The 22,678-nt window shown below is 50.1% G+C and overlaps 2 protein-coding genes across 4 annotated transcripts in view; one reads left to right on the plus strand and one right to left on the minus strand.

The window, feature by feature from the left end:
• Positions 1 to 22,678, plus strand: part of LOC136996518 (SUN domain-containing protein 3-like) — a 390,273-nt gene that overhangs the window by 193,195 nt on the left and 174,400 nt on the right. The gene's annotated exons all lie outside the window — the stretch shown is intronic.
• On the minus strand, positions 2,823 to 3,835 carry LOC136996474 (olfactory receptor 10K2-like). The gene has a single exon (XM_067317396.1). It carries the CDS (start codon positions 3,833 to 3,835, stop codon positions 2,885 to 2,887), a length of 951 nt encoding a protein of 316 aa, XP_067173497.1. The 3' UTR covers positions 2,823 to 2,884.

Below are 22,678 nucleotides of genomic sequence, written 5' to 3' on the forward strand. Positions count from 1 at the left end.
GAGACTTGGACAGGCTGGAGAGGTGGGCGGAGAGGAACCTCATGAAATTCAACAAAGGGAAGTGCAGGGTCCTGCACCTGGGGAGGAATAACCCCATGCAGCAGTACAGGTTGGGGGTTGACCTGCTGGAAAGCAGCTGTGCTGAGAAGGACCTGGGAGTGCTGGTGGACACCAAGTTAAGTATGAGGCAGCAATGTGCCCTTGTGGCCAAGAAGGCCAATGATATCCTGGGCTGCATCAGAAAGAGTGTTGCCAGCAGGTCGAGGGAGGTGATTCTCCCCCTCTACTCAGCCCTGGTGAGGCCACATCTGGAGTACTGTGTCCAGTTCTGGGCTCCCCAGTACAAGAGGGATGTGGCACTACTGGAGCAAGTCCAGCGAAGGGCCACAAAGATGATTAGGGGACTGGAGCATCTCTCTTATGAGGAAAGGCTGAGAGAGCTTGGCCTGTTTAGTTTGGAGAAGAGAAGGCTGAGAGGAGATCTTATCAATGTGTACAAGTATCTGAAGGGAGGGTGTCGAGAGGATGGGGCCAGACTCTTTTCAGTGGTGCCAAGCGACAGGACGCGAGGCAATGGGCACAAACTGAAACACAGACACTTCCATCTTAACATGAGGAAAAACTTTTTCACTGTGAGGGTGACAGAGCACTGGAACAGGTTGCCCCAAGAGGTGGTGGAGTCTCCTTCTCTGGAGATATTCAAAATGCGCCTGGATGCAATCCTGTGCAATGTGCTCTAGGTGACCCTGCTTGAGCAGGGGGGTTGGACTAGATGATCTCCAGAGGTCCCTTCCAACCTCAGTGATTCTGTGATCTTAACCACTAGGGACCACCAGAGACCCCCAGAGACTCAGACCACATGTGTAATGATTATGTAAATGTAATAATTAGTTCTAAGAAATAGAATGAATATGTATAATCATTTCTGGACATTTAATGCATATGTATATGATAGAGCAATATAAACTTTAGATGATGCGGCACACGGTGTGCACGTTGGGTGGAGCTATCCCCCGTGTACCCGGTGCCGTAATAAAGAGAATGCCTGCTTCTTAATGCTACATTGGTGTTAAGGAGTTTTTCTCCTGATTTCAGTGATACTTCTACCTTTTATTTCTTTCTTTTCTTTTTTTTTTTTTAGGTATTTTTCAACAATTTCCCAATTATGCTAATTGTCACGAGCCCATTCTCCTGAGAAGTTGGGACTCGAGTTCACTCCATGCCTCTGTAAATGATTGGTGATACTACTTGCCATCCTGCCAACTATGCCACAGGGCAGGCAACAGCGGGTGCAGCACCTGGGGTCCTTTCAGGGCACTGGCAGCAAAATAATATGTGACCAATATAATATATGATATATAGATGAAATAATTAGCAGCATAATACAGGTAATCAAAGGAGAATGCCATAAATGAGATAATGCACGAGGGAAATCCTCTGCTTTAATTCAGATTAACCAAAGGGAGAAGGTTTTGCTCCCACTGGGTTGTAGCGACCCTGGTGAAATATGTCTTCTTCACATCTCACTTGGACCATTTTTTCAGACACTTCTTTTTTGTTGTCCCTTTTCTGTCCTGGTTCAGTCTCAAGTCACTCTTGATAAAACCTGAATATGCACTATGCAACGCATAAAGCACCTCCACAATCCTTTCAAAAGTCCAGCAATGTCTTTTGCTTTTACAACATCCTCTCGCCCATCCTCTGCCTTGGCAATTGCAAGGCGATATACAAAGCTGTGGAGGACACATGGCTGTACCTCTGACATTGTGAGAAACCCTAGAAATTGAGGGAAAAAATAAGTGTCTTTTGTTTTTTTCTTCTCTGTCTCCTTCTACCTTTTCACTTTTTCCAGAAAGCAAAGCCTATTTCTTTATTTAGTGCTTGAGGACTCTGCTGGAGAGATCCTTGTTGGCTGAGGGCTGGGCATTGCTTGTGTTCTGCTTGGTGCCCCGGTTTGGAAAAAGAGAGCTCAGCCAGCCCTTTGCTCATACACATCTCAAGAGGTCCCGCTGTTCAAACAAAGGATGTGCTTGGCTGCAGTGGGCAGAAATTCATTTTACAAATGTTCACTTCTGCAGAATGGTGCCGCAGGAAGAGTCTTTTCCCCCCTTGAAGGAGTTGCCCTTCCTGGTTTTGCTAATTCCAGCTTCACAGCTGGCTCCACTGCTTTTTGTGAAAGCAGCATGATGCGGGAGGAGAAGTGTGCTCACAGGGAGAGATCTTATTAATTTGTTTTTCTAGAGCAGGTCTTCCCAAGGAGCTCTTCTGTAGGTCCATCTGGACTCACGTTCTTGGTCTCACCGGTCAGTGGACCTGAACTTTCCAGCTGTCTCAGGACTCGGGTCTGTGTCCAGGTTCACACTTAGCCCATGGCAAAGGCAAGCTGATGCAACCTGATGCAGCTCACTTGCTTTGCAGGTTCTGCTAATGGGTGCTAAAATAACATGCAGACAGATGAATGCCGGAGCTCAGGGGCATCTTGATGCGCAAAAGGAGCACAGTTCTGAGTTTGCAATCTCCTTAAAAAATAAGCATTTCACCCTGAAATGATTTCAACACCTACCTTTCTTCTTTACTACCTGGGTCAGGTGAAAAAATGTCACCAAAGAGCCTTTCCTATCCCCGAAATAGAAATGTGTTCATGTGGGTTCCCAAAGCTGTTGAGCCCTTCCAGAAGGGGGTACCTTTCTTCAAGGTCCGTTTTTGCACCTTCACCATGACTTGAATTTATGAGGTTTTTATGTCAGGGCCTTGCCAGCCCCAGTGAGCTGCTGTGTCATTCCGAGAAGCTTCTTTGTGAGTAAGAGAGGATGCATGGAAAAGGGGTGATGTTTTCTTGGAAGTGGAAGATGTTGGCTGAATATACACAAGGGGAATAACCTCTTCACTGGAAATCTTTCTGAGAAAGTCTGTTTTTTCTGAGGGCTTTTCGAAGTGCTGTTTTGACATCTTTGTTCCGGAGGCTGTAAATCATGGGGTTGAGCAGCAGGGTGAGAATGGTGTAGGCAACTGAGATCACCGCATCCTGATCCGATGAGTAGCTGGCATTGGGTCTCAGGTAGATGGAGCAGGCACAGCCATAGTGCACGACCACCACCGTCAGGTGAGCGCTGCAGGTGGAGAAGGCTTTGCGCTTGCCTGCAGCTGAGGGGATCTGCAGGATGGCAAAGAGGATGAAGAGGTATGAAATAAGGAGCAGTGTCAGTGGGATCAGAAGGACAAAGATGGCCAGTGTGAAGACAACAACTTTGCTGAGATTGGTGTGAGCGAAGGCCACTCCGAGGACCGGGGCGATGTCACAGAAGAAATGGTTGAGTTTCCTGGAGGCCTGGAAGGGCAAGCAAAATACCAAGGTGGTAACAGTCTGGGCAACCAGCAAGCCACTGAGAGCAGAAGCAACCACCAGCTGAACACACACTTGCCGAGTCATGATGTTGTTGTAGTGCAGGGGGTGGCAGATGGCCACGAAGCGATCGTAGCCCATGGTGGCCAGGAGGAAGGAGTGGGAACACCCCAAGAAGAGGAAGAAGTACATCTGCACAGCACAGCCCAGGAAGGAAATGGCTTTCCTCTCTGCCAGCAAGTCTACCAGCATCTTGGGGACAATGACAAAGGTGTAGCAAGTCTCCGAAAACGACAAGACAGAGAGGAAGAAGTACATGGGCGTGTGCAGGCTCAGATCAAGCCTTATGATGGTCATGATAGTGGCGTTTGTGCTCAGAGTGACCAGGTAGAGCAGCAAAAAGACCACAAAGAGCAGCTTCTGCAGCTCTGCCAGGTTGGAGAACCCCAGGAAGATGAAGTCTGTGGCCAGGGTTTGGCTGTCATTTTCCATGGAAGCGAAAGGCTTTCTCTGAATGCTGGGCAGGAAGAAAAGCAGCACCCGTCTCACCAAAGGTGCAAGGAGCTGTAGTGACAAAGAGAATCTGCTAGTGTCCCTCCTCAAAAGCCCTTTCCTGGCCTCTCCCTCCCCATGCTGGTTGCCCTCCTGGTGCATATGGGCTACTGTGCTTTGGTTGGGGATGCACAGCAGAAGGAGGGTGCGGTGGGCAGCACCTTGCCCTCCTGAGAGCAAGCTGGTGGGTGCAGCAAGCCAGGTTGGTGCGGGGATGCCTGGTGCCTTCTCTCGTGTGCTGGGGGGCAGCTGTGAGCTGCGGCAGTGTGCTGACTGAAGCTCTCCAAGAAAGCCCAAAGGGGAAGAGCCATTTCTCATCTTTGCAGTGCAGAAAGCGGGATTGCCTACCAATGTGCACATGTGCTGCAGGCAATCACTCTCAGCAAGGGCATGAAAGCTGCAGCCTGAACAGTGGGGAGAGGAGGAGGGTTTGCGAAAGGCTTTCTTGTCAGCTGTGGAGTTGCAAGACAGAAAATGCCAGTTCAGAGCCTCTCACGCACAAAAGGGCTGTGCGAGCTCTCGGGGACACGTGCAGAGCTGTGAACGCTGAAGCGTCCAAGCTGCCCTGAGCGATGCTGCCCTGAGCAGCTGGAGGAGCAGAGCAGGGAAAGGCAGGGGGTTTGAGCAGTGCAGCCGGCTCCCGCTGCTGATCTGCCCAGACTGGCTCAAGCCATGGGCTGTGTGCATTGTCTGCATGCACATGCAGGCTCCTGGTTGCCTTGGGCTAGCGGTGGCACGTTGGGATGTTCCCTTTCACACCCGAAGGGCAACAGCACAAAGGGGGATCTTGTGTGAAGGAGGCTCAGAGCCTCTCTTCCTTCAGCATGGGGTTGATTCACACCCAGGTGGTGGGGTCTAATCAAGGCTCTGCTACAGGTCCTCTCCCTCCCCTCCCTTGTGAAGAGTAAGGCTGCAGAAAGGAAAACTGTGGAGCCAGGGGAAAGATGAGCCCAGAGCCCTACCTGCACTGTCCAGAAGGAAGTTCAGGCATGGAGCAGGCTTGCAGCCCTCTGCGCACTTGTAGCTGGAGGCAGCCCCAGCCTCTCTGAGAGACCCTGTCCTGTCCTTGTGGGTAGGGTGGCAGTAGCTTTGAGCTCTTCCAGGAGACCGAGGTACGTGCTCATTAAGGACTGCTATGTCCTCACCTGGGGACAGATGTCATTAGTTGGTTGCAATGGGCATAATTAAGGATCGACCTCTGTGAGGCATCCTGGCAATACCCTCAGCAGCTCTCAGCAACGAATGTGTGCTGGTCTCAAGACACAAGGCCTTTTCCTAAGTAATAGCTAGGATCAAGCAGGCACTTTTAGTCCTTTCTTTCTTGATGAAATTGGGCAAAAATAAAAGTTTCTTTGGCAATAGTGGCCTTGCCCTTCATTGCTCCTTTCCACCCCGTCGCAGCCCACCACCTCTCCACTGCACTGGCACAGTTGCCTGGGGTGTATACTGGGATTCAGTGAGGACCAAGGTGTGATGGGAGAGCAGCAGGAGTGTGTTCAAGAAGTAGCACTGCCCAACCCTCGGTGAGAGCCGTCTGTCCTCATCTTGACTCGTATGAAATGCACAGCTCTGGGGCACAGCTCTTCTCCTGAGAGAGGTGCCAAACGCAGGCCAGGGGCTCACTTCTTGCAAGAGCCCATTTCTCTCTGCTGGGTCAAGTATAAATGTCCGTGCTGCGGTGAGGGGAGATGAAACCATGCGTGTTACCAAGAAACCATGGCTGAGCACACAGCAGCCCATGCCAGGTGCTTGCTTGGGGCTACGAGACACTGCTGGAGAGGAGGAGGAAGGTGAAGCAAGAGCTTGCATTCCACAGGAAGGATGCCTCCATGTGCCCGTTGGAGGTGGAGCAACCACTGGCTGAGCAGATCATTGGCTCTTGGGTCTCTGTTCTCCACACTTGAGAATGTCACCTAGGTGCAGACAAGGGGGTGTTGCACCAACTCACCGCTAGCCCCCCCAAGCTCTCAAGCCCTTGGTCATGGAGGGGTGGGGGAGGACCATCTGCTGAGATGTGGATGTCCACAGCATAGGCCCCTACACTGAGTGGGTCACCCTGGCCTGTCTTGAGTGGAGCCTGCAGCAGAGATTTCACCAGATATGAAAGGAGGTCAGTGCAGCTGGTGGAAAGAGGACACCCACCCTTGGTCGGGGGCTTGATGCTCTCAGCTCCACTGGCAATGTGATACAACCTGGCCTGACTGTGGGCAGACCCAGCATGCTCCCTTGCTGCTGCTGCTGCTGCTTGGGATGCCTCATCTGTGCCAGGGTGTCCTGGGACCCTCCAGGCCAACTTGGCCTGCATGGTCTTGGCTTCCAGAGTGCTCTCAGTTTCCTGAGAGCGTCTTCCTTCAAGGACCTCTCCTAGGCCTGCAGGCATCTTTGTTGTCCTCCTCTGAGTTGAGGTGGGCAGGAGAGGTGGATCAGTTTGGAGCTGGGCTGCCCAGAACTGTCTCCCGTGCTGGAGCTGAAGCTGAACTGGACACACACACTGCCGTCATGCATACTCAGAGAGTCTGTGCAAGGTTTGGCAAGGGTATGGCTGGCACGTGCTGCTGCTTTTGACTTCCATGTCTGGCCGCCTGCTTTTCCAGCCACCTGAGGGAAGGGGTTCAACATGCACCTGGAGCAGTTCTGGGCACCCAGCAGTTCTGGTTCCCTTGGGAGGGGAACCAGTTCTCCCAAGGACTCTTGTCCCATGTCCCCAGACCTCTCCAGACTGGCTAATGCCAGGACGCAGTAATGCCAGACCCTGGAGTGGGCTAGTTGCTGGGATGCTCTTGGCTGTCCTGACTTGCCTTTGAAGGAGATGGAGACTGAAGGTGTGCATTGGCATGAAGTTGTCTCAGAGGAGGCTTCGCATTTCTCTCTGCATTCAGGCAGCTCCGTATGAGCCATGCATTGACGGGGAAACTGGGGAATCTGGATCTTGGTGAGAAGGTGCTGAAGTAAGTTGTTCTCTCCTCCTACTCGTGCACATGCTAAGACAATCTTTGCCAAGCACTCAGGATGTCATATACCTGGCAGAGCACCAGCTAGCTAGGTACAATCCCAGAGAGCTTGATCAGATAGTCACACTGAGAAATCCGTGGGGAGACCCTCTGACTAGAGTCTTATTGAGGGCATTAAAGATCTGCTTTGGAGCTGATCCCCTGGGCTGTCTGGGTTGTCAGTGCAGGATGGACTGTAGCAGAAGACCCACCACATCCTGAAAGTGGGCACCTGTGCCTGGGAGGTGAATTGTGCCCGGACTGCATGGCCAAGCTCTTCCCTGGCCACCTGAGGAGTCCAGTGAACCAGCTCAGGTAGAGATACTTCCACTTGGGACTTCTGGAGTTAGGTGAACTGAATCCTAGCCTGACATGTAGAATAGGAAGCCAAAGGAGCGAGATCTACCTGCCCACCCATGGGTTTCCACTGGAGTCCTGGGCTGCCCAGAGCATGACCCTCGAAAGGCTATGAGAAAGCCCTCCCACCCCCCGCCTTGTTATTTTGGGTTCATTATTGTATTTTTCAGAAAAAGGCTTAAAATACAGTATTGCACTACCTCAGGCCCAAAGAGAGGCCCTATGGTACCCCAAAAAGCCCTTTGTTGTGTGTGATGGGGCACTGGGATGATGGCCAGGAGCTTGCTGGGGGATGGCCCCTCCTGCCTGGGCTATTGGAGCACGGTCCTGAGCTCCACTCTGCGAGGAGAGCTGACTTGCCAGCGTGGCGCACAAGGAAGGTGACGCTGTGCCAGGGAAACCTGGGGGAGAGCTGCTGAAGCCAGGGACCGTGCAGGGACCTCCCATTTGGATATGCAACGAGCTGCTTGTTTTGCAAACGGTCCCACACGGGATGCCTGGCCTCCGGAGACCTCGAGGAGGGAGCCTCGTATCGCAGCTCCCCATGGACACTTCCTTCAAGCCCTGGTGTCAGGCTCATGGAGGGGCCGGGCTGTGGGCAGGACTCCAGTGCCTCCCTGTACTTCTGTGCCAGGCTGCTTGCAAGGGGAAGGGAGCATCAGATAGGTAGTCCCCACTGTGGGCTGGGCACCTGCGCTCCAATCTTTGGAACTACTGATGTAAAAGCCAGGCAGCATCTGGCCTCGGATAACAGGGCTCAGTGCAGTGCCTCCCCCCACCCCGGGGAGGGATGAAAGCTATTTAAATCCTTCTGTACAAGCCATGCCTGTGGGCATGCTGGAGATGGAGAGGAAAGGAGCATGGGATTGTCATGGGGCTGACGTGGCTGGGGGTGGTGGGTCTTCCTGGAAGAGCAAGTGCTCGCCACTTCATCATCGCTGCCTTCCCCTTCTGAAGCCTGGAGGGCAGAAGCAGTAGCAGAAGAAACAGGCAGAGTTTTAAAGGTATTTTTCTCACCCTTTGGCTCCCTCTTATCTGATCAGGGATTGTACGGGCTTGTGGTGATGATTGCCATTAAAAGTCAAGCAGTACAAACTCTTTCCAGCTCATGGTGCAGAGCCATAAGTTGATAATGCTGTATGTCAGGTGAGGCCCTGCGTAAAGGCCTGATTTTTTTTTTTTTTTTTTTTTTTTAAGGTGAGGATGCCTGGGCCGGAGTTTTCTCCGAGAGCAGCCAGGGTTAGAGTCTCATTGCTTGCAGTGAGATCCAGATCACCCCTTATGTGTGGTCCATGTAGGAGAGTGGCATGAGGCAACACAGTGCAGGGAAGCAATTCCTGCAGTGCTGGGACGATGACCTCAAACTGCATCTCCTCTAATTTCCAGCACCCCCGCTGTCCATAGACATCCCCCCACATCTGGTGATGTAGGGCTCCTCTTTGACAGTGAAGGGGAGAGGAACTCCTGGAATGTAAGTCACCTCCTCTGAAGGTAAATGACTGACGGGATCAGAGGAATCACCATGCGAAATGCTTGTTCCCCTCTAGAAGGAGAAGAAGAGACACAGCTCAGGTAGAGACACATAAATGGTGGACATCCAGAATTAGGTGAGGTGGATTTCCCCCCCTCTCCCAGAATAAATAGTGTCCCCACCCATGTCCTCTCCAGAAAGCCTCATGAGCAGCTACAGTGGCTGCAGATCCTAGGCAACAGCAAGGTGCTGAAATGTGATATTGTTGTGCCAATAAAAAAATGTTAGAGAAATGAGCATCAGTTTTCACAATATTTCCTGCGGGAGATAAAAGGCAGGAATTTATGTCTGATGTAGATGCTGTTTTCTCTGCTGAAAGCTGATCTGATGGTGCTGTTAAAATGTTGTTGCTGTTATGCTCTTTTTATGCTGCTATGCATTTCTCCTTTATGTTTGGCTTCATGCATTCTTTCCTCCTGACGGCAATGGGCTATCTGTCACCGCTTGCGTTACAGCACTGTCATGACCTCCTGAGTATGTACTCGGCTAGTGGCTGCCTCGTGGGGGGGGAGGAGGTTTCCTGGCGCTGCTGGTGGCCGGCGCTGTGTTCCAGTTACCCTTCTGCTGGTCCCACTGCATCGACCATTTCTTCTGCCACCTGTCCCCCATTCTCCAGCTGGCTTGTGCTGGCAGTGATGTGTTTTGGTTTAACTTCTCGTGCTGTAAATTCAGCATCATGCAGAGGCAAGAGCAACTGCAGCTCTCAGCTGTCTCAGGGGCTCCTGTGCCCTGAAGGAGGAGGCATGGGCAGCTGCTTGAGGAACAGCGGGTGAATCAGGCTGAGAACTGGTGCAAAACACTTGCCCTGCTGTAGGCACACTGGCTAGTCTTCTCACGTGGCATGCTTACGCACAGCTTTTAGTGCAATAGGGAAGAGGCCATTCAGATGTGCTTTCAGCTGACAAAGAAACAGATCTTGGGTGAAGGTCATTGATCTTCTATTATTCCACCTATAGCTTGCAGAACGGTAAAATTTCTAGGGTTTAATATCCAGGATGTGAGACAACTACACTGATTTCACAGAGACCATGATGATGATGATATACCAAAAAGGAAAACAAACAAACAAAAAACCACACACCCACACACAAAAGGATCTCAGGAAAGTTGTGTGGCAGCTCTTGTCTACCCATTTTATCCTGTAAGTGCACGGGAACCCTCAACCTCGCAGACCTCAAAAGGGGGCTGTTTTTCTCACAGTGTGTGATCACACTGAAGTCTGCCTCAGGATGCAAAAACTGCTGGAAAAGGCTAAAAAGAGGCAGTCTAGAGCAAGTCTAGTGCCAATTTATGGTGTTGCTACAGATCTCGACAGAACTTCGATGTAATCAACAACAGAAAGGTGACTTTGTCTCCTGCACAGCTAGATGAGATGCATCTGACTTTTCCAGGTGTGGGAATCTGCAGTGTCAGAGCCTACATCCAAGTGAAGGGCCTTAGTCTCCCTTCACGCTCAGTGATCTAGTCCTTGTGGCCACTAGGGTCCCTCGCAGACTAAAGCACCTGCCCTGCCCATGTCCATTTGTAGAGACACAGAATAATGGATACATAAGACAATAAAGTTTCATTTGAAGATGCGGCTCTGCCTTCCTCTTTCGGTTCCTCCTTCACCACTTCTTAGAGGAGGGAATTGCACTGACTCAATGTGGCTTGCTAGATCCACGGCAGCTGGAGCCATGGCAAAACACACTCTGTCCCCTTTTGCATATAACAAAATCACATTAATTCTATTGCCCAAGCTGCTACTGCAAGACTCATGCACCATGTGCTGCATGTGGCACAAGAGCTATAACTTGAGATGCTTCTGAGCTGATGGACTTCCAGGCGGTGAAGTGTGATGCTCCATCGACATGCTGTCTGGCATCATCACCATTTCCAGCCCAGCTGCAGCTCCGCGTGGTGGGCTCTGGCTCTCCTCTGCCGCTGCTGAGCCCTGGCAGGGAGCAGCTGCTCCCAGCAAAGAGACCAGAGTAGGTTTCCCCTTGTGCTAGAGAGGTATGGAGAGGCTTGGCTTACTAACTGTCACTACTTACACGGTGTTTTAAGTAGGATAATGGAGTACTTCCCATGACAGCCATAGATAGTCCTAAAAAGTTAAAAAAAAAAAGACTATAGGTATTGGGGGCAACAAAAAATTGTCAGTAAAGGAAGTTTATTGTATTGACTGGAGGCACTGGAAGAAGAGAGATTGGTGGGCCAGTAATAAAAGGTGTTCAGAAAAGAGGAAAGAAGAATGAGAGTGAGAGAAGATCTACCCAACTAGCCTGCTAGATGCAGGCTGTGAGCATAGCCAGGCTACAAGGAGCTTTGGGCAAGGATGCACTACCGGAGTGACAGTCCCAGCACTGCCCCGGAAAGCTCAGCAGGTTTTGTGCAAATCCTGCTGGATTCAGTTTAAAAAAGTCCCAGATGCTCCAGCAAGAGGGTACAAGACCCCCATTGAGCTCAGGCCTGCAGGACAGGGCTTCCCTTGGCCTTTCCAATGGGGGCATCTCACAGGGGTTGATGGCATTGCACAGAGGTTGACGGCGTCTCACAGAGGTTGACACATGGGGTGGTGTGAGAGGAGCTCTGGCCGCATTGGCTCATCTGTCTCTGTGCCCAGGTGGTTGCACTCCAGAGCTTGGCCACTTTCCACTAAGAATTGGCTTGGAAACCTCAAGCAGAGACTTCCCTTGCAGAGGTCCCCAATGCACAAGGCCTGTCATGAGGCAGTTCTGCATGAGCATCCCAACACTGCTCACACCAGAGCTTCCTAACAGAGATGAATGGTGTTTTGGACAGAAAGATTCATCCATTATGTCCATGCAAATAACTGTGGGATAGCACACGGCAGTTTTAACACATCTTCCTTCATTCTGCCTGCAGAGAAACCCATTGCAAGGCAGAGGCTGGCCACTCCAGCTCTGACCAGTCACCGACCATCTTTGTTTTCCATTTGTAGGTGGATTTTAGCATGAGGAAAGGCACCTCCTCCCTTCCTAAGGCCTGCAGTGCTCTAAAGGGGGGACAGTGGGAGCTCTCACACAGACACACATCCCCTCCGCCTTTGGGATGCAATGCCCACAGCTGCAGCCAGACAGCTATGGCACAGCTGTGGGAGAGAGCTGCCTTGGGATCAGGGACTAAGATGCACCCCCTGTCTCCGGGGCTGTCCTTTCCCTGCCTCGCCAAAGCTCCCGGGCAGCTCATTGCCAATTCCCCTCCCCATCAAAGAAAGCTTCGTGCCAATTTTGAAATTTGAAATTCAGCATAATTGCTGTGGGACTCCAGAGGGACATCTGGCTAAACAAGTTGCCTTGTCCTTGAATGGTGATAAAAAGGTCCTAAAGCATGTGACTGCATTCTGAAATTCAAAGAATGAATTCCCTTGCCAGAGAAAACAGGAGAGGTGGAAGTTTCCACATGACGTGTGGGGTCCTCGTGACATGGGGAATAGGAAGAACTAGAGATCTGTGTGTGGTTTCAGGGCCATGATCTCATTGCAATTACAGAGACATGGTGGGATAGCTTGCATGACTGGAATGCTGTCATGGATGGCTACGTGCTTTTTAGGAAAGACAGGCCAGGAAGGTGAGGTGGTGGAGTTGCTCTTTATGTGAGAGAGCAACTGCAATGTATTGAGCTCTGCCTAGAGGCGGATGAAGAGCGAGTTGAGAGCTTATGGGTAAGGATTAAAGGGCGGGCTAGCATGGGTGACCCTGTCGTGGGTGTTTGTTACAGGCCACCTGATCAGGAAGAAGAAGTTGATGTGGCCTTCTACACACAACCGGAAGTAGCTTCACAATCCCAGGCCCTGGTCCTCATGGGGGACTTCAACCACCCTGATATCTGCTGGAGAGACAACATAGTTAGGCTCAAACAGTCCTGGAGGTTCCTGCAGAGCAGTGAGGATAAGTTCTTGACACAGGTGGTGGAGGAGCCAACAAGGAGAGGTGTGTGCTGCTGGACTTTATCCTAACAAACAAAGAAGGACTGGTGGAAGATGTGAAGGTTGGGGGGCAGCCTTGGCTGCAGTGACCATGAGATGGTGGAGTTCAGGATCCTGCGAGGAGAAAGCAGGGCACTAGGTAGGATCGCAACCCTGGACTTCAGGAGAGCAAACTTTGGCCTCTTCAGGGACCTACTTGGAGGAATGCCATGGGTTAGGGCCCTAGAAGGAAGGGGTGTTCAAGAGAGCTGGTTAATAGTCAAGCATCACTTCCTCTAAGATCAAGAGCGGTGCATCCCTAGGAGTAGGAAGTCAAGCAAAGGAGGCAGGAGACCTGCATGGATGAGCAAGGAGCTCCTGGCAAAACTGAAACAGAAGGAGGAAGTATACAGAAAGTGGAAAGGGGGACAGGCCACTTGGGAGGAATATAGGAACATTGTCTGAGTATGCAGGGATGCAACGAGGAAGGCTAAGGCCCATTTGGAATTAAATCTGGTAGAGATGTCAAGGAGAACAAGAAGGGCTTCTTCAAATACATCAGTAGCAAGAGGAAGACTAGGGAAAATGTGGGCCCTTTGCTGAATGGGGTGGGTGCCCTGGTGACAAAGGATGCAGAGAAGGCAGAGTTACTGAATGCCTTCTTTGCTTCAGTCTTTACTGGTCGGGCCAGCCCTCAGGAACCCCAGACCCTGGAGGCAAGAGAGAAAGTCTGGAGAGAGGAAGACTTTCCCTTGGTGGAGGAGGAGTGGGTTAGAGATCATTTAAGCAAACTTGACACCCACAAATCCATGGGCCCTGATGGGATGCACCCACGAGTGCTGAGGGAGCTGGCGGATGTCATTGCTAGGCTGCTCTCCATCATCTTTGAAAGGTCATGGAGAACAGGAGAGGTGCCCGAGGACTGGAAGAAAGCCAATGTCACCCCAGTCTTCAAAAAGGGCAAGAAGGAGGACCCAGGCAACTACAGGCCAGTCAGCCTCACCTCCATCCCTGGAAAGGTGATGGAGCAGCTCATCCTGGAAGCCATCTCCACGCATGTGGAGGACAAGAAGGTGATCAGGAGTAGTCAGCATGGCTTCACCAAGGGGAAATCATGCCTAACCAATCTGATAGCCTTCTATGATGGAATGACTGGCTGGGTAGATGAGGGGAGAGCAGTGGATGTTGTCTTCCTTGACTTCAGCAAGGCTTTTGACACTGTTTCCCATAACATCCTCATAGGGAAGCTCAGGAAGTGTGGGTTAGATGAGTGGACAGTGAGGTGGATTGAGAACTGGCTGAAAGGCAGAGCTCAGAGGGTTGTGATCAGCGGCGCAGAGTCTAGTTGGAGGCCTGTAGCTAGCAGTGTCCCCCAGGGGTCAGGACTGGATCCAGTCTTGTTCAACTTCTTCATCAATGACCTGGATGAAGGGACAGAGTGAACCCTCAGCAAGTTGGCTGATGATCCAAAACTGGGAGCAGTTCCTGATACACCAGAAGGCTGTGCTGCCATTCAGAGAGACCTGGACAAGCTGGAGAGTTTGGCAGAGAGGAACCTCATGAAGTTCAACAAAGGCAAATGCACCTGGGGAAGAATAACCCCTTGCACCAGTACAGGTTGGGGGTTGACCTGCTGGAAAGCAGCTCTGCAGAGGAGGACCTGGGAGTGCTCATGGACAACAAGTTAACCATGAGCCAGTAACATGCCCTTGTGGCCAAGGCGGCCAACGGTATCCTGGGGTGAATGAGGAAGAGTGCTGCCAGCAGGTCAAGGGAGGTGATGCTCCTGTTGCAAAAGGGGTGATGCACTTCACTTGTAAGAGGGAAGCAGCACTATGTTTATTGCAGTAAGCAACTTAAGAAAGTTCAGTTGTGAATAAGAACGATTTAACAAGGTTTGACTGGCAAGGCTCACTCAGTTATTTACTGCATGAAGGACAGGGTCAGATGCATGAACGATGGAATACCCTCCCATTGAGTCACGAGGTTCAGACTGGACCCCCTTGCTTTCTAAACTCCTTCGCAGAGGAGCCTAGGTGCGGCTGGATCCAGTCCTAGTCCCAGACTTGGTCAACGGTTTATGTCTAAAGGGGTGAGCGTGAAGGGAACCCTCCCGTTGAGTCATGAGGTTCAGACTGGATCCCCTTGCTTTCTAAACTCCTTCAGAGAGGAGCCTAGGTGCGGCTGAATCCAGTCTTAGTCTCAGACTTGGTCAACTGTTTATGTCTAAGGAATTACGTGCACAATTAGTCAGAGCTATAACTCAGGAAAGTTTTGCGAAGTTTGCAAAAGTTCAGCATGCTATTAATCACTTACCAAGGATCTGTCACAGGTAAGGAATCTCTCTCAACCTTGAGGAGTAACCTTGAGAGGCATTCCTGCTCCAGAGGAGGTTCTGCAGTGCAGCCCACTGCTGTGCAGGAAAGCTCAGTGGGCTCTGGGCTACCCCCTATTTATGGGAGGGAGATGATTGACTCATAGTCACATTTGCATACTAGATGGGCCTTAGTTGGCGCATGCTCTACTTGCCCCTACATATGTGCTGTTTACAGGGAGGTCAGGTTGAGGGGGAGAGAGCACATCAGTGGTGGCGGGGGGCGGAGGAGCACACCATCACACCGTGCTAAGTTGAGGTCAATGATATTCACTGCTCTCTCTTTATCCCCGAATATTATCACAGATGGCAACCAGGTCGGTCAGGGAAGACTGAGACAAAGAAGGCATTGAGTTCCTCAGTCTTAGCCTTGTCCATTTTCACTAGCTCACCCATCCCTTTCAGCGCCGGTCCCACATTTTCCTTGTTCAGCCTTTTACCACTAACGTAGAGGTAGAAACGCTTCTTGTTGCCCTCGACATCCCTTGCAAGCCTCAACACCAGCTGAGCGGCTCCATTCCTACATGCCTGGGCAACGTTTCTAAATTCCTCCTTTGTAGCCTGACCCTGCTTCCACCTATATACTGTTTTTTTGTTTGTTTTGTTTTGTTTTGTTTTGTTTTTTGCCATTGGAGTTCAGTCATGGGTTCCCTGTTTTGCCCACCTGGTCTCCTGATGCTTCTGCTTGTCTTCCTGAGTACTGGGATGGACTGTTCTTGTGCTTGGAGGAGGTTGTCCTGGAGGACTTGGCAGCTTCCCTGAACCCCTTTGCCCTTCAGAGCTGCCTCCCATGGGATCCCACCTATCAGTTTCCTGAATAAGGTACCATCTGCTCACTTGCAATCTGCTACTCCCTTTCCTCACTCCCCTCAGGATCTTGGACACCACTGTTTCATGGTCACTACACCAAAGTCCTTCACTGTAGCCTTGATCCTCAGCAGCCTCTCTGCAACACCACATATCCAAGCCCATGGCAAGCAGCAAACTTCCCTAGTTAGCAGGTCAGCTTGCAGATGGGGTCTCTGTCTCCAGTAGGAGGGAGTTTTCCACTTGCTGCTTCTTCTTGGTGTGGATGTGTGCTTCAGGCTCAGCTGGCTCTGATGCTTCCTCAGAAAGAGCTCCCAGCCCCTATTCTGCTTCCAGAGCACCAAACTTATTCTGCAGTTGCAGACTTGCAGGTGGAGAAGGAGCCGTCCTCCTGGTGCCAGAAGTCACAAGCTTTCAGCCTTCCCCATCTTGGGAATCTCCATTTGCCACCCTGCTGAGCACAGCCTCTGGCTTCCCCTCCTGCTCCACAGCTGAGAGTTCAGGCTCTTGTCTCTGAAAGGTCTTGGAGAAGACCTTTCAGTCACTTTTGCATCTTCCCAGAAGCTGTGCAGGCTGCTCATCTCCTTCCATAACACAGCTTGGCGACATAGCTCCTCAACCAGCACACACTTCCTGCAGGCAAGGACACTGCTTCCACCTGCCCTGGCACTGGGGACAGGCGCCAGCACTCCTGAAGCCCCAAACCTCTGATATATGGAGTAATTGCTCCAGTCAGTGCTCACCACTGCTGAGCAGCCCCTTGCTTTCTTCAGGAAGGTCTCTGGCCCATTTCTGCATGCCCTTCTGCACAAACTGCTGCATCTGTTTGCTGCACTCGGGAAGGGAAGTGGGTTAGTACTGAGGGACAATGTCAGAGAAGGAGGAAGTCATGTCAGGAGAAAAGCACAACGGACACATCGGTCACTGGGACATGCGGAAATAACCTTTCAGAGCTAATACAAACACTGGCTCCAAAGGAAACATCTCACTCAGCATTTACTAGAGCACAGTGTCACCCTCACCCATTTCTCTGCAAGCCTCACCTGGCAGGAGGCTCCTTTTCCTTGCATTTCTGCCCCATCACTTCCTCCAGCTTGGCCCCAGCAAATCTGCTTGGAAAAATATCTCTCATGCCCAAGGAGATGCTTGGCAGGAGGATTTCCTGCAGGGATGAAGCAAGAGGATTCTTCACACCAGCATCTTTGTGACAGATTCAGCAAGAATGACCTGCACCTGTGCTCGGTTACATGATAACCACATCTGAGGCAGGAAACTGCATTCACTTTGCATCCTGTTTTCCAGGTCCTAGGCCCTTTCTCATACTGGATCTTGTCCAACTCTGAATTTCTGCAATGTTATCCCCTACAGTACTTTTTCCCTTGCTGCTTTATCTAGTCTGTGTGCTGAAAAGAGGGGCTGGTAGGGAGATGTCAGTGCCCTGGAAGAGTTTCTGTTTGGGGAATAATTTCACAGGAAGGGAAGAGATTCTTGGATCTCTCCAGTGGTCTCATACACACACATTTGCTATTTTGGCACCTTCCACTCAAAGGCGTTATTTTTGAGATGGTTATGAGTACTTAAGAAAGAAGGGTCAGAATTCCCAACTTTCTAAAAGAAATGACATTTGGCAAATGTCCGAGGTCTTCTCACCATCATCTCTAGGAATTTTTCTATTCAAATTGAAACAGAGCTATGCAAACCCATCCAGTGCATACAACTCCAGGCAGAATTTGATATTCAGAGTGCTGCTATACCCCGTTGCACAAATTCATAAAATGAAAGAGCAGTCTGCAACGGACACCAGGTAGCGGAGTCCAGCGGCAAGCTACAGCCCAGAGGTCTCAACTGCAATTTGGAGTGTCAGGGTGCCCGAGATCTTGCTCCATAACCAGTCACTCGAGATGCCACAAAGGGGAAATAGAGACATAAGAGGTGCAGCCTACTATCCCAGACATCACATTTTAAACTTGGCTCTCATCACTTAGCAGTAAGGACAAAAAAAATGCATAGAAACCTCTGTCAGGAGTCAGCAGTTACATTACCTTTTCTGTTCAGGAACTCATCGATCTTTTGTCCAAATTTCTTTTCTTGTTGAGGCTTTACAAAGAAAGTCACAGATTTTTTTGACTGGGTTTCTAGGTGGTGTCTCAGGCTCTAACCTGAGAACAAGAAGACAGAGTCTGAATAAAGGGCACCATCTTCCCTCTGCAGTTTGCAGGAATAATTGGACACAGTGACATTTTACAGCTTCTGGAAATTCTATCGTTTATGAAAGTTTCCATAAAAAAAGGCTTGAAAAAGTTTATTTGGAAGTTTCCACTGTTTTCACAAGCAGAACATGCAGCATCCTCAAGCATTACATCAGGAAACCAAGTTACACATTAAACAACGTCAGCACCTGCAGAGGCAGAAGAGTTTTCATCAGCCTGTCCCAGTTCTCTGCCATCCTTCCTGTGAGGAAGTTTTTTTGCAACACAAATCCTCCTCGCTGCCGTTTAAGGCCATCTCTCATCTCTCACTCATAGTGTCCATGGAGAATGGACCAGTCTTTTTTCTTTGCCAAAATCACTTTTTGCCAGCTTGTCGAGATCATTCTGAATTCTGGTCTTGCCCTCCAGCTCATTTTCAGACTCTTCCACATTAGTGTCAGTACATATGTGAAACATCAGCTCCATCCCTTAGGCCATTAATGGAATTATTCAGCATTACCGGACTCCAGACCGAGCTCTGCAGAATCTGCTCAACACAGAAATCCATTTTGTCTCCTTCTGTGCAACTTTGACAGAGGAAGGAGGCCTTTAGGAGGCATTTTATTTATTGGAGCCTCACAAAAGACACGGAAATGTCAAAACCTGATGACTTGTAGGACGTGACCTTTGGTCTACCTTCTGAGAGAGGCTTTCCTTGTACGTTACAGCACAAAGGAAACATCAGCAATTCTCACATTCTGATTTTTATTTTTTGCTATCTCACCCAAAAGAAAGAGAAGCAAGTGGAACTTTACAGAGGATGAGAGCTTCAGTCCTTTATACTTAAATCAGCTCTGTCTAATTCGAGGGAGGGTAGGCTGGGAATGTAAAACACAGCGATTCTTCCACATTACACCATGGAAAGACACACAGAGTCCAAAATAAGGAAGAGCAAATGCGGAATTAAGGGGGAACCATTTGCTTGAATACTTATTTTCAAAAAGAACTCCGCAGGTAGACAAGGCCTGGCAAGACAGTGCTAACAAACACAAGCTGAGAAGCTGGTATCTTAGTCAGCTGAGTGCTACAGAGGAAAACATACTCACATTGGAAACATGACGCCATTGCAAGAACGGATCTGAAAAAAAAAAGTGTGGTTTTTTTTTGTTTTTTTTTTTTCCATTTGATATGACTGAATTGCTTGTCTCTGGGCTCTGTGGCAGTGAGAGAGACGTGTGAGATGATTCCAAAGAAATTATCTCATTGCTCACAAAGTCAGCAAAGCTTTCTACTGCTAAAAGATGAAGGTGCCTCTCTGAACTCTTCTCCAAAATTCCCTTCACACTAGGCCCTTCTTACTAAGTGTAGAAACTGCATAGCAAATAATTCAGAATGATTAATAGCACTGTCAGGGTGTCCCGAGATCTTGCTCCCTAATGCCCTGGCTCTGGGGGCAGCTCCACCCCACTGCTCTCACCCAGCCCAGGCTGGCAGGAAGGAGGTTGCAGGGGGAAAGTGTTGCCTCTCTGGTCCCCTTTATGCTTCCTTCAGGAAAAAGGTCAGTTTTTCTCCTCTCCTACTCCTTTTTTCTCCTCCTTGCTTTTCTTCCTTGTCTTATATCTCCTTCTCTTGTCCCTTCCACTGCATCCTTCTCTCATGCAGTCTCTCCTCCCTTTCCTTCCTTATTCTCCTTATATCCCCCTCCCTCCTTTCTCATCTCTCTCTACGATCTCCTCCACTCGCCCCTTGCAGCATCCCAGCCATGTGCCTGCTGCTCACCTGTCAACTGCTGAGGCAGAAGTGACCTCAAAACCGTCTCCTCAGCCACTTGCCTCCTGCTACCCTGTCAACTGCTGAGACAAAGGTGACCTTCCAGCTGCCCAGCCAGAAGCGACCTCACAATCCACTTCCAAACTACGTACCTGCTGCTGACCCATCAGCTGCTGAGACAGGAGTGACCTCAAAATAAGTCCCCCCCCCCATCTGACTTCTGCCACCTATCACTTGGTGAGACAGAAGTGACATCACAATAAGCTCCCCAGCCATCTGCCTGCTGACTGGCCCACCAGCTGCTCAGAGAGAAGTGACTTCACAATCACCTTCTCAGCCATGTGCCTGCAGCTTGCCCATCAGCTGCTGAGGCAGAACCTGAACATATGCTCCCAAGCCACCTTGTATCCGCTGGTCTAATACAGGATGTTAACATAGTGACCTTGCCTTCAGGTTTCCAACCACATAGGCATGCCTCTGGCCTATCAGCTGCTGAGAAATGAATGATGTCATGCTCACTTTCCAAGCCATGTGCCTGCTGTTGGCCTATCAGCTGTTCAGATACAAGCACCTTCCCAACCACCTTCCCAGCTGTCTGTCTGCTTCTGGCTTCCAGCTGCAGAGACAGAACTGACCTCAGAAGGAGCCCCCCAGCCACGTGCCTGCTGCTGGCCTAGCACCTGCTTAGAAAGAGGTGACCTCACAATAGATGCCACAGCCATTTGCCACTGCCGGCCTATCAGATGATGGGACAGAAGTGAGCTCAAAGTAAACTTCCTAGGCATGGTCACCTTCTGGCCTATAAGGTGCTGAAAGAGAAGTGACCTCACAATGAGCTCTCAAGCCATGGGCCTTCTGCTAGCCTATCAGCTGCTCAGATAGGAAAGACCTCACAATCAGTTACCCATCCATGCACCTGCTGCTGGCATATCAGCTCTGAGGCAGAAGTGACCTCACCAGAAGCTCCCAAATCACACGCCTTTTGCTGGCCCATCTGCTGTTCAGGCACAAGTGACCTCACAGGGACCTTCACAGCAATGTGTCAGGTGAGGGCCAGTCAGCTGCTGACAAAGAATTGACGTGGTAATGTTGATTTTCTGGCATAGGTTTCATCAGCAGTGGTGACCTCACAACGCCTCAGTCTGCAGACTCAGGATCCACACATCTGCCATATGGCAACCTGTATCGTCCTCTCGCCTAAGGTGAAGTTGTCTTCTCTATTGGGTGGCACCTCTGACTAAGCCCACGAAGCCTGCACACCTGCTTGCAGACTGCTGGCACAGCAGCCCTGAGACAAAAGCGAGCTCCCAGTCAGCACCCCATAAGATTGCTCTTGGCACAACAGTTGCTGAGACAGCAGAGGCCTCATTATGAACAGCCCGGCCAGACGGCTGTTACTGCTTGCATCTCCTTCTACCCCAAAGCTGGTCTAGCTGCCGAACAGCTTTGCTGACTGATGTTGTGACCTCACAATGGTCATAGCACAACAAAACATCCATTAGGTACAATTTAGTACCCCAAAAGAGGATTCTCTTTTGTCTACGTATTACCTAGAACAACCCTATGAAACTTAGGAATTGGAGAAAGGCCTGGAAATAATTACTGGTAACACTTTCTAAGAGGATGATTTCATGGGAGGAATGATTATGAAACTGAAGACTACAAAGCAAGACCTTCAGGTCTGGGTCAGAGTGGGAATCCTTCCAACAGCCAGAAGTTTAATCCCTTCCCAAACATGGAATGAACTTAACTAATCTTCCGTGCATGAGGGTGAGCAAGCATTATCCTATTTCATGCACTGACAGTTTGAGAGGGATAGAAGGACTTAGGCAAGAGCATCTAAAGTGGTGGCACCAACAGAGCCGGTATTTAGGAACTGTTCATCCGGGGCTATGAGAAGCATTATAGCAAAGACAAGTGGTAGGACTGGTCTTTCACCTTCCTTCAAGGCACTGAAAAGCAAACCAGCTAAAACTTAGGGAGTCGTTTTGGAAACATCCTTCATGCGGTTTAAAGGGTCACAGGTCTCAGGCGATGCAAGAGGCACCGAGCAAAGACAACAGCCAGGATGCTGAGAGACATCCAGTGACCTCCTCTCTCCAAGCTGCTTGGAAATGCAATTTTCAGAGCAAACAGAACATTTGGAAGGGCACCTGGTGAGACCACAAGCAACCTGATAAAAGTCTGCCCAAGAGCAGGGCTTGGAGGAACTGTGGTGTGTACAGAAGCTCAGGAAGTGCTCTGAAATGGATTTCAAAGACACCAAATGGGCAAAATTTCCTGCATGAAAACAAACAAATAAATAAATTTATAAATTAATTAATTAAACAAAAAAAAAGAGGAAGAAGCCCCCCAGACCGAGATAGTCTGATGGAGTCCTGCAAAGTCTGCTTCTCAACCCCTCTTTTACTAATCACTCTGTTTTATGATCCTCCTGGCCAAGGGGCTTTAGGACATGGACAGGTGGTGAAGAATCCATGCATGTTGCTGTGTTTTGGCTATGATGTTTATTTGTGCATGCCTGCAGGCACAGGTGTGCATGCGTGTATACGCTTGCCTTCATGTGAGATCACATCTGGCTTCATGTGCGTATTGGTGCCCACAAATGAGTTGGGGAGTTTGTGCATATGCTGAGTGCAGGCGTGTGTATCTGGCTGGCAGGTATATCTGAGTGTGTGCACACCAGTACACATGCTTGCACTCATAGACACAGCTCTGTACATGCATGGGGGGGGGCGGGTAGGGGAATGTGTATGCCTGTACACACAGTGTGGAGGGCTTGCATGTGTTTGAGCAAATGCATGCACCTCCATGTGCATGAGTCTGTGCACATTCATGCACTCAAACCTGCATAC

This window comes from Apteryx mantelli, unplaced genomic scaffold (assembly GCF_036417845.1).
Source record: "Apteryx mantelli isolate bAptMan1 unplaced genomic scaffold, bAptMan1.hap1 HAP1_SCAFFOLD_40, whole genome shotgun sequence".
In the NCBI taxonomy this organism is placed as follows: Eukaryota; Metazoa; Chordata; class Aves; order Apterygiformes; family Apterygidae; genus Apteryx; species Apteryx mantelli.

Bases quoted from the DNA above. Each gene is read 5' to 3' on its own strand.
- LOC136996474 (XM_067317396.1), bottom strand. From the start codon at position 3,835: ATGGAAAATGACAGCCAAACCCTGGCCACAGACTTCATCTTCCTGGGG.